This window comes from Papio anubis, chromosome 7, assembly GCF_008728515.1.
Source record: "Papio anubis isolate 15944 chromosome 7, Panubis1.0, whole genome shotgun sequence".
NCBI lineage: Eukaryota > Metazoa > Chordata > Mammalia > Primates > Cercopithecidae > Papio > Papio anubis.
In genome coordinates this window covers 104,003,485-104,015,210 of record NC_044982.1, presented here as the reverse complement: position 1 = coordinate 104,015,210, position 11,726 = coordinate 104,003,485, and the positions used below count along the sequence as shown (strand labels likewise).

At 48.5% G+C, this 11,726-nt stretch overlaps 1 protein-coding gene across 6 annotated transcripts; it reads left to right on the top strand.

The window, feature by feature from the left end:
* Positions 1–7,950: 7,950 nt before the first annotated feature.
* Positions 7,951–11,494, top strand: NMB (neuromedin B). Of its 6 annotated transcripts, none has more exons than XR_001904521.3 (4): positions 7,951–8,630; positions 9,086–9,167; positions 9,279–9,451; positions 11,220–11,494. XR_001904521.3 is itself a non-coding variant. In XM_017960880.3 (4 exons), the coding sequence occupies exons 1-3, from the start codon at positions 8,474–8,476 to the stop codon at positions 9,449–9,451; spliced, it is 438 nt and encodes a 145-aa protein (XP_017816369.1). In that variant the 5' UTR covers positions 7,951–8,473; the 3' UTR covers positions 11,220–11,494. The 6 variants fall into 6 exon arrangements, 4 of the variants coding, with proteins under 4 accessions (XP_017816369.1, XP_017816370.1, XP_003901384.2 ...); XM_017960880.3 differs by having other exon boundaries at positions 9,060–9,167; XM_017960881.3 differs by having other exon boundaries at positions 9,060–9,167; positions 11,215–11,494.
* Positions 11,495–11,726: the final 232 nt, after the last annotated feature.

The window sequence follows — 11,726 nt, the reverse complement described above, 5'->3', positions numbered from 1 at the left end:
AGTGGTTTGCCTTATGTGTATCTCTCTCCCCCACCAGAGGGCCAACTCCTGGAGGGCATTAAGACAGTCAGCCTCTGATTCATCCTTTGATATCCACTAGTCCCTACTGCAGTGCTTTGCATATTTTAAACTTATTTATACTGTCTTGTTCCATAAAGATACCTCCAGTACTATGTGGTGAAGTAGAAAATTGAAGAATTCAGGGTTGAGAGAAATGTGGGAGAAGAAAAGGATGAAATCAGAGGTGAGGAGGCCAGGCACAGTGGCCCATGCCTGTAATTCTAGCACTTTGGGAGGTTGAGACGGGCAGAACACTTGAGGTCAGGAGTTCAAGACCATCCTGGCCAACATAGTGAAACCCCGTTTCTACTAAAAATACAAAAATTAGCCAGGTGTGGTAGCTGTCACTTGTAATGCCTGCTACTTGGGAGGCTGAGGCAGGAGAATCTCTTGAACCTGAGAGGCTGAAGTTGCAGTGAGCCAAAATCGCGCCACTGCACTCCAGTGTGGACGACAGAGCAAGAGTCTGTCTCAAAAAAAAAAAAAGAAAAGAAAAGAAAGAAATCAGAGGTGAGGTTAGTACCTACAGGACATATCAAAAGATTCTGTTGTCTACTGGAATAGATCCATAGCTTTGACTCTCAGTCCTTAGCAGCTAATGCAAAGAAGAAACTAGTTATTTATGTGCTTTATGGAATGGGTATAAAATGAAATTAAAAGAAAAAACTTATAATGGTATCTGAAAACCAAGAAATTTCTCTTCTTAAGCATGCTGCATGACTTTTTTTTTTTTTTTTTTTTTTTTACAAAAACTCCTCTAGCCTAATGATAGAGCTATTTCAGAGAATGTTCCTCAGTGTAGGTATAGTTTGGCAACATCTGCAGAAAAGCTACTTCACAAAAGACCAACTACCCATTTAAACCAGGAATCTTCAACTTTCCTGTAGAACAGCGTTCCTTAATCTTAAAACTCATGGCCTCTTTTGGGAAACAAAAATCTCATACCTCCTCTTCATTCTGAGAAACACTCTCCCACCGCGCCAGTCTATAATATCCAACCTCTTATCCTCATCAGCCAAGAGTATTTGATCTTGCTTTCTCTTAAGTTTGTATTATAGAAACAATAATAACTTCTTTCCCATATACAATTATTATTATATTGAATATGACTTTCAAGCTATATATCCTATCCTTGTTCTACCAATCTTAGGCATTTCTGAAATTCCACCTACTCTTTCTTTTTTTTTGACACGGAGTTTCACTCTTGTCGCCCAGGCTGGAGTGCAGTGGAGCAGTTTTGGCTCACTGCAACCTCCATCTCCTGGGTTCAAGTGATTCTCCTGCCTCAGCCTCCCAAGAAGCTGGGACTACAGGCACGCGCCACCATGCCCAGCTAATTTTTTGGTATTTTTAGTAGAGACAGGGTTTCACCATGTTGGCCAGGCTGGTCTCAAACTCCTGACCTCAGGACCCACTAGGCCTCCCAAAGCGTGAGGATTACAGGTGTGCGCCACTGTGCCCAAGTTCCACCTATTCTTTTTCTTTTTTTTTTTTTTTTTTTGAGACCGAGTCTCGCTCTGTTGCCTAGGCTGGAGTGCAGTGGAGCAATCTCCACTCATTGCAACCTCCGCTTCCTGAGTTAAAGCAGTTCTCCTGTCTTAGCCTCCCAAGTAGCTGGGATTCAGGTGCTCACCACCATACCCAGCTAATTTTTGTATTTTTAGTAGAGATGGGGTTCACCATGTTGGCCAGGGTGATCTTGAACTCCTGACCTCAGGTGATCCACCCACCTCGGCCTCCCAAAGTGCTGGGATTACAGGCGTGAGCCACCACACCCAGCCCCACCTACTCTTGATTAAGAATTATTTCTCTGAAATTGTTACTTTAATTGGCCTGTCTACTTAGATTGGTAAGCTATATTCCAGATTTAATTCAAGGAGTCTAGAAGAATTTAAACTAGACTTAATGTCAGGCAAGTAAGTAAATTGGCTAGCATCAAGCTTTGATCAAAGCGCTCAGCCTGACAACTTTTTTAAGCCAAAATAGAATGCTGTGTAGAATCCTTTTTCTTGGAATTGGTCAAGAGTTGAGGTAGATGGGCTGACATTTTAGTTGATCAATTTTTGATGTAATAGGCATTTTGCCGGAGTCAGGCACTATTGTGTCAACACCATAGCTGTTATCCAGGGAACTTTTTCCCCCTCTGAGATGGGCTTCATATTTAAAGCAGGCTTTGCGTTTCCCAGGTCCAGCTAATAATAGTGAGTATTTAGAATATGCCAGGAGCTCTGCTAAGTGCTTTATAGTTTATAACAGCTTTTACCTTCTCTATCTAATGAACCTTCTAAATGACCTTCATTTTATAAAAGAGAGAAACCAGGAGAAGTTAAGGGATTTGTCCAGGGTCTTCTGGTCCATGCATGGCAGAGCCAGATTTGAAGTCTGTTGCTTTTACCGTGTCACAATGCTGGATGTCATAACCCAGTTCTTTTACCTTTGTAAAGTCTATTGAAATTCTTTTATTTGCAATAAATTCCACAATTGCAAAGCCCTTGGGAATTCTTTAGAGACTAGGTTTTTCTTGTGCAGATTTGCTCAGATTATTAGTAAGTCTCTTAGAAATAGTGAGATTCTCTGGCAGATTTCCAAGCATTTAAACCTCTTTGGAGATTAAAGAGTATTCATTCCAGTTACAGAAATGTCCCCTAACATACGTGAATATTACACCCAAATAATTAAGAATGCTGGGCCTGGGCTTCTCACTTCCTTAGGTTTTCGTAGCTTTCCTGAGTACTGCACCAGTTAGCTGATCAGCAGCCTTTGTTTTTTAGCCACCATTGGAGTCATGATCAGGTTCTCATTCGGTGTAGGTATTTTCTCTTTTTTAAATATTGCCTTTAAGAAAACATTTTGTTAGCCAGGCGCAGTGGAGGCTGAGACAGGAAAATTGCTTGAGCCTGAGAGGCAGAGGTTGCAGTGAACCAAAATCATGCCATTGCACTCCAGCCTGGGCAACAGAGCGAGACCTTGTCTCAAAAAAAGAAAAAGAAAAAGAAAATGTTTCATATTTTGGCAATTTTGATTTACGAAAGATTTCCCTTTTGAGGTTACTGTTCTGATTTTATAACTAATCCCTATGTGTTCCCTCTGAGTTTAAGAAATTGTATCCAATATCCTTGATTCTCCCTTAAAGATTCTGCTGTTTTCCTGGTTCTCTGGTCCCTTCTTCACTCTGAAAGTAAAGAGTAGGACCTGAGATATCCCAGGATGTTTCTCTTCATCTCCCCAGCCCATACAGTTGGAGATTGTGCTCAAAGATTTGCCAAAATAGAGATTTTACACCAAGCCTGTCCAACCTGCAGCCCTCGGGCCACATGCGGCCCGGTAGCTTTGAATGTAGCCCAACACAAATTCGTAAGCTTTCCTAAAACAGTGAGAGATTATTTTGTGTGTGGTTTTTTTTTTTTTTTTTTTTTAGCTTATTGGTTCTCATTAATGTTAGTGTATTTTATGTGTGGCCGAAGACAATTCCTCTTCTTCCAGTGTGGCCCAGGAAAGCCAAAAGATTGAACACCCCTGTTTTACACATCCTGTTGTGACAACCCTAGGTTTCCTGTCATTTATTTTCTCTTTCTTTCCTTCTTTCTTTCTTTCTTCCTTTCTTCCCCCTCCCCCTATTTTTTTTTGAGGCGGAGTTTTGTACTTGTTGCCCAGGATGGAGTGCAGTGGTGCGATCTTGGCTCACTGCCGCCCTCACCTCCCAGGTTCAAGTGATTCTCCTGCCTCGGCCTCCTGAGTAGCTGGGATTACAGTCATGGGCTACCACACCCAGGTAATTTTGTATTTTTAGTAGAGATGGGGTTTCACCATGTTGGCCATGGCTTGTCTCAAACTCCTGACCTCGGATGATCTGCCCGCCTCGGCCTCCCACCGCACCCGGCCTCTTTTCTTAAGAGACAGTGTCAGCCGGGTGCGGTGGCTCACGCCTGTGATCCCAGCACTTTGGGAGGCTGAGACAGGCAGATCACGAGGTCAGGAGATGGAGACCATCCTGGCTAACATGGTGAAACCCTGTCTCTACTAAAAATACAAAAAATTAGCTGGGCGTGGTGGCGGGCGCCTGTAGTCCCAGCTACTCAGGAGGCTGAGGCAGGAGAACGGCCTGAACCCCGGAGGCGGAGCTTGCAGTGAACCAAGATCGCGCCACTGCACTCCAGCCTGGGCTATAGAGCGAGACTCCGTCTCAAAAGAAAAAAGAGACAGTATCTTGCTCTGTCGCCCAGGCTGGAGTGCAGTAGCAGGATCACAATTCACTGCAACCTCAAACTCCTGGGCTCAAGCAGTCCTTCCCGTCAGCCTCCTGTGAAGCTGGGACTACAGGCGCATACTACCATACTCAGGTAATTTTTTTATTTTTTATTTGTAGACACTGGGCTTCACTATGTTGCCCAAGCTGGTCCTGAACTCCTGGCTTCAAGCGATTCTTCCACCTCAGCCTTCCAAGTGCTGGGATTGCAAGAATGAGCCACTGCTCCTGACCTGCTTTTCCTTTTCTCTGTTGTCCTCTGTACTTCTCATGTGTTTGAAGTATACACTCTGGCTTTCTCCATTTGTTTAATTTCTCTGAAATTAACATGCTTTGTACTTGAGTTAACTCATCTATAAAAGAGACATAACTCATCTGTAAAATAGGTGTAATAACGAAGCAATGGGAGGATCAAGGGAGCATGCAGGTAAGGACTTTTGGAAAACAACAAAAAATATTGAATTGTGAAAAGGTGTTACTCGTAATCAATTCCAATGTAATGAAAATATAGCAAAAACATTAATATATTTATGTCCTTTATTTCAAGCTATTTTTTCCATTATTTTAAAAATTATCTTTCTATTTTTATAAAAATATTTATTTAATAAATAATAAATAATTATTCTTTTCTTTTTTCTGTATGTAGACTGGAGTAATTTTTTTTTTTTTTTTTTTTTTGAGATAGAGTCTCACTTTGTTGCCCAGGTTGGAGTGTGGTGGCATGATCTCAGGTCACTGCTACCTCCACCTCCCAGTTTTAAGTGATTCTCCTGCTTCAGCCTCCTGCATAGCTGGGACTACAGGTACATGCCACCACACCTGGCTAATTTTTGTATTTTTAGTAGAGATGGGGTTTCACCATATTGGCCAGGCTGGTCTCGAACTCCTGACCTCAAGTGATCCACCCATCTCAGGCTCTCAATGTGCTAAGATTATAGGTGTGAGCCCCGGCTCCCGGCTGTAATATCCATCCTTTTTGTGTGTGTGTGTGTGTGTGTGTGTTGAGACAGAGTCTCGCTCTGTAGCCCAGGCTGGAGTGCAGTGGCCGGATCTCAGCTCACTGCAAGCTCTTCCTCCCGGGTCCACACCATTCTCCTGCCTTAGCCTCCGGAGTAGCTGGGACTACAGGCGCCCGCCACCTCACCCAGCTAGTTTTGTTTTTTTGTTTGTTTTGTTTTGTTTTTTTGTATTTTTCAGTAGAGACGGGGTTTCACCGTGTTAGCCAGGATGGTCTCAATCTCCTGACCTCGTGATCCACCCGTCTCGGCCTCCCAAAGTGCTGGGATTACAGGCTTGAGCCACCGTGCCCGGCCCCATATCCATTCTTAATCACTATTTTTGATGAAGCAATTTTATTATTAAAAAACTTGGTGCACTTTAAATGTTTTCCTGGTGTTAGGTATGATAGGATTTGCCATGTATCTTTCACCCTTTTAGTTACCCCATGGGTTGTTTTGTGAACCTGCCTCACATTTTCTGTGCATGTCCTTGAATGTTGTAGAATCATAGGAGGGTCAAGAGTGGGTTCTGAAGAGCTTCCCCATGTGCCACCATTCAATTCAATGCTAGCCTTTCCCCACGGAGTGGAGGCCTTTGGACTTCTCTTGCCACCAGAGTGGACTTAGGGAACAGGCAGTTGGCATTTGAGGTCTTCATGCTAAACTCAGAGCCTAGCACTCCCTTGAGCAAGCCACCTTCTCCCCTGTGCCTCCCATTTTTTCCCCTAAGGTAAAGTGAGTGCTCCTAAGTCTGTGGAGGTGCTCCCCTGCTGTTTTCTCCAGGGTCCTCAGAGCCCCCCCCCTTTTTTTTTTCTGTAGTAGGCTGACAGATCAAATGGTCCCAAGGGTGCCTGGGGCCAGCCTCAGAGCTGTGGTTGCAGCTGTGAACCCAGGCTGTGTCAGAGGAAGCTTGGCTTAAGTATAAACTTAGAAGAACTCAAGGTCCAGTCACCTGTGGAAGAGAGGTGAAACTCGAAATGCAGTGCCTGCTCCCTCTCCCTCCTGAGATATCGAAACCCAACTTGGTGTTGAAATTTGAGATGGTACAATGGGAGTGAGTGTAGTTTAAGGAGAGTTGTATCTGCGCTGCATAGATTTGGGGGCCTGATGCAGTGGTCCAGACAGACCTGAAATCTGATTCCAGTGGGATGTCTGGGAAAGTGGCTAAACCTCTTAGCTCGTTCCCACCTATAAAATGAGGAGAGCGAAACCTACCAAATGAGAAGAGAGAAACCTACCAAATAAGATTCCTTTAAGCATTTAAGTGATGCAGCACTCAATCAATACCAGCTTCTGTGTGTTCACTCTAATTTCTATATCCATGGACTAGAGAAGATAGGATGGGGGCTTGATGGATGCAGAGGAGCGGGGGGCGGGGGGGGTCACAAAGGAATGATTACCGGAAGGTGATAAGAGCTATATCTGTACACCATGGCTAAGCTGTGACAAGAAAGCAGAGAGGTGTAAATGCCAGAGTGGGAGGTGAGAAGCACGGAGATTGGGGGGAAAGCCAGGGCCAGAAATGAAACGTCCCTGTCCTGTGTGTCATGCTCCTGGAAGCTGGGCCTCCAGCTGGGCATGGCAGCCAGTTTTTCATGTGAGCTTCCCCTTTTAGGATGGGGATCCACAGAGCTAGCAACTTTGCTGAGCTAGATACTAGCAAGAGTCCTAGAAGCAGGTCCCATTATCAAGCCAGATGGGAGTAGGTTCTGGCATAGCCATGCTGTTCCGTGTTCCAGAGGTATCCAGAGTCCAAGGGGTGGTCTGCGCCCTGCTCCTCCATCACTCTCTCCTTTGTATACTTGTCTCTTCAAGGAGATGGTTAACTCCCTTGGGAGCAGGGAATTATCTGTCACCCCTCTTCTTGTGTCTAGTGTAGTGCTCTGAACAATGAGTTTCAGTTAATTAAGCAAACATAAATGTATTATTCTGGAGCACAGTGTCTTCCTCTGCTCATTATATGATGCCACTGATCAAGAAGTTCTTTCCAAGGAAGTCCAGACAGCTCCTGGGGAGAACAAAGTGTCAGATGTGAGAGGGCAGGTCCTACAGGATTGTTGCTTCCTGCCACAGAGTACGTATGCTAAAACATGTAAAAAAAATTAGGGCAGTGTGGTTATTACCATTTTACAGTTGAAGAAAGTGAGGTTCAGCCGGGTCACAGCTTGTACATGGACTCCTGGGTGCAGTGCAGTCTTGGGTGCAGGGCTCTTTCCACTTCCTTGACCCAGAGGTCGGCTTCCTGCCCATAAGCCAGGCCCTGCAGCTGGATGCCCATTCCTCAGAAGCGGCCCTTTGTCCCACCCTCCATCAGTCTGCATTCCCATCCTGAGCACTTACTGTGTACCAGAACATTGCCAGACTGTGGTGCTGGCTGTGAGAGGGCAGACAGCAAGGTGAACACGGATCAGATTCCCCCAACGGGCGGAGGTGATGGGGATTAGTTTATGGAAGTCCTTTGGTGCCTAGCACTTGGCTGGACACTGTAAAAATGCCTCTGTTAGCCTGGGCAACCTAGCGACACCCAGTCTCTCGGGGGCGGGGGGCGGGGGGCGGGAAGCCAGGCATGAAGGCGTGTGCCTGTGGTCCCAGCTTCTGGGGAGGCTGAGGCTTGAGCCCTGCCCTGGAGGTTGAGTTTGCAGTGAACCGTGATCGCGCCACCGCACTCCAACCTGCACGATACTGCCAGATCCTGTCTCAGAAAAAAGAAAAAGAAAAGAAAAGAAAAAGGCTGCTACCCGGGAGGAGAACTCCTCGCCCGACCTCTACCCTCATGAAGAGAGGCTCAGAGGGCTGAGAAAGCCGTGGGACAGTGGCAAGGCAGGGCCAGGGGAAGCAGCTTTGCCGCTGGGGCCGGGCTCCTGCTTGCCCGGTGCCTTGTGCCCGGTCCTTAGCCTGAAGGTGGTGGGCTTCAGCCAGAAGCCCCTGGCGGAAGCGGTGCCTGCGTGCGGTTCAGAGTGTGGGTGTGCAGGTCTATGGGCGACCCAAAAGGGGTGCCCCTGCCCGGTAACCTAGCGTGAGGGTGGGGAGGGCGGCGGGCACGCAGCACGGCTTGGCTGCTCAGGGCAGGCTCCGCCCCCAGGGGCGCGGGTTTAAAAGGAGGGAAGGCAGCCCGGGGGCCGAGCGGCCGGGAAGCGCGCCGGAACGGAGCTGCTGCCCTGGCACAGCCATGGCCCGGCGGGTGGGGGGTGCTCGGCTGCTCAGCAGCCTACTGCTCTTTGCCCTGCTCGCTGCCGAAGTCGCCCCGCTCAGCTGGGATCTCCCGGAGCCCCGCAACCGAGCCGGCAAGATCCGAGTGCACCCGCGGGGCAACCTCTGGGCCACCGGTAAGTCTTCGCGGACTGGGCAAGCAAGTGCCCCTCATCCTACTCAGATCCCATTTCCTTCTCAACCCTCTGGCCTGTCCTCAGCCACGGACACTAGTGTCGGAGCAGGTGGGAAACCCTGGGGCTCATCTAATTTAATAGATGTGAACTTGAGACCTGGACAGGTCAGTGACTTGGCTAAGGTCGCGCAGCCAGTTTAAGACAGGGCTGGGCTAGATCCTAAATCCCACTGCCAGCCGGTGCCCCTTACCTTAGGCAAGACTTTACCGAATCTTCTAACCGCTGATGTGGTTTTGCTGCACCTCCACTTTCCAGGCACCTGGCTTCACTCTCCACTTCCTACCCTGCCCTTTCTCGTCCCTTGTCCAAGCAGGCCACACAAGTAGCAGAGTTTCTCCCTGACCCTGGACCATTCCACCCTCCTTCCAGCTGTGTCATCCTCTCTACCTGTTCAGGAAAAGCTGAGGGAGCAGGCTTTGCCACCACCCAGACACCTTTGTGGCTCCTTGGTGAGGTGGAAGGACCAAGAACAGGAAGGTTAAGTATCTTCCTGCCACAACAATGGACACGTGGGAGAGATGAGGAACTTTCCCCCTGAGGTAGGATCCTCCCTGCTTGACTTCCTTGTGCCGGACACCTCCTTTCTAGGTCACTTCATGGGCAAGAAGAGTCTGGAGCCTCCCAGCCCATCCCCATTGGGGACAGCTCCCCACACCTCCCTGAGGGACCAGAGACTGCAGCTGAGTCATGATCTGCTTAGGATCCTCCTGCTAAAGAAGGCTCTGGGCGTGAGCCTCAGCCACCCCGCACCCCACATCTAGGTGAGCCAGCCCCCACTCCAGTGTCAGGAGGGCCCAGCTGGGGCCATCCCTGGATCCTGCATGGGAGGAATTACCACCCAGTACTGTATTAGGGTGTGACTGTCTGATCAGGACATTATGGGTGTAGACCCCAGAAAGCCAGGGTTCCAGGCTTTTCCCTCTTGAGGCAGAGCTCAAAGGAGGAACAGTCCAGAGAAAGTAAGCTGACCTTCCTGGCAGACCCCATGGGGCAAGAAGTAGGGAAAGAAGTTCCCCTGACTCATCACCCAGTCTAAAGTAACAGACTGGGATCATCAGCCTTTTGGAGAAGGACCTTTCTCCCTCAGTCCACACAGTCTTGTCCCACCCGTGCTGTTCCCCGCTGCATTAGTCAAGTCCACCTTTGCCGTGCCCTGTGTGTGCTTGTGGCCGAACTGGGACCCTGAGGCCCAGAGAGAGAAAGAGAAGTCAGTAGCCAAGACAGAGTCTGGACCTTGTTCACCTTGACCAGAGCTCTTCCCATTCTCTCATCTGCCTCAGCATCCAGTGGCAGGGTTTAGCAACTTCAGTGCGTTTGACATTCTAGGCTGGATCATTCTTTCTTGTGAGGGCTGACCTGTGCATCACGGGATGTTTAGTGGCATCCCTGGTATCTACCCACTAGATGCCAGTAGCACCTTCCCCCCCCATCAAGTTGTGACAACTGAAAAGACCTCCAGACATCACCAGATGTCTGCTGGGGGAGAGGGCCCCAAATCATTATTGGTTGTCAATCACTGATCTATGGGATTCAAGGCTCCAAAGCTGGAGAGCCAAACCAGCCTTAAAGTCTAGCGCAGCTGAGTGGCAACTCCTCCATTCCCTGCTCCTGGTGCTGTCCTTACTGCACACCACCCTCCCTGGCCCTGCTGCTGTGTGCAGAAGGCAGTGTGATGTGGTAGAATGTGGGTTCTGACTACAACGTGCTGGGCTCATAACCTAGCTACTTCGTAGCTCTGTGACCTTATAAATGTCCCTTAACTTCTCTAAAGCCTCATATTCCTCACCCACAAAATGAAGATAATAATAAGGCCCATCTCCCATTAAATGAGACCATTTATGTCAAATGCTCAGCACGGTGCCTGGCTCATAGGCAGCCCTTAGTAGATAGGAGCTCTTACCAGTCTGTGAGCTCCCTGGCAGCACCTGTTGTGGACTTGCCTTCATATCCCCCACTGTGCCTACAATATAGTGTGTGCATTTTGAAGGGAGAGGCATTCCCTAGAAAAGGTCCAACCCAGCCTCAACTGACATCCCTGACTTCCTGAGGCATAGAACCAGCAGCCCCTAAGGACCTCAGATGTAAGGCCTAGGAGCTTGGGCTGGCTGAGTCTGAAGGGAAACAATACCACCTCTAGTGCCCTTGGTTTTGAAGCTCGGACACATGCAGACCAACTAGAGAATCTCAGAAGCAGCAGTGCCTAGGTCTGGGGCTTCAGAGTGAGGTCTGGGGCAGAGTTGGGGTAGGGGAGTGAGGACACTGACACTAGCCCAGCAGCAGGCACTGTACTTGAATTTACTTCCATGATCTCCTTTGACTGTCATGACAACCCTGGGTGGTTGGGGCTGTGTTCTGAGAAAACTTTTGCCCCTGACCCCTCCAAGGCAATTCAGGGTGCTCTGCCTCAGCTGACAGCCTGCCGGTGCCCACCTCTGCAGACATCTGGCACTTAGGAATGGCAGGATGCCCCTATCATTATCAGGAGCCCCTCCCTGACTCAATTCTTCTGTATGTTTCTCTTCAGTACAGGAGGCTGCTGGTACAAATACTGCAGAAATGATACCAATAATGGGACAGACACAACAGCGTGGCTTAGATTGTGCCCACCCAGGGAAGATGCTGAATGGGACCCTGGTGATGGCCCCATCTGGATGTAAATCCTGAGCCCAATATCTGTTACTCCATTACTGTGATTTCTGGTTGGGTCACCAGAAATATCGCTGATGCAGACACAGATTATGTTCCTGCTGTATTTCCTGCTTCCATGTTGAATTTGTGAATAAAACCTTGCTCTTTACATACAATGCCTGGTCCTCTCCTTCTACCCATCTTTTAGGGGCTAGGAGGGAATGGGGGCTGGCAGAGTGTTCAGTGAGATGGGGCTGGCTCCAAAAAGTCCACAATACTCCATGCCATGGCACCAGCCTGCCACTGACTCTGGACTCCTACTCGTCCACTCATTCAGCAAACAAATAACGCCTGTTGTATGCCAGGTTTCGTGCCAGGCGCCGGGTTCTACTCTCACCTCTGCCACCC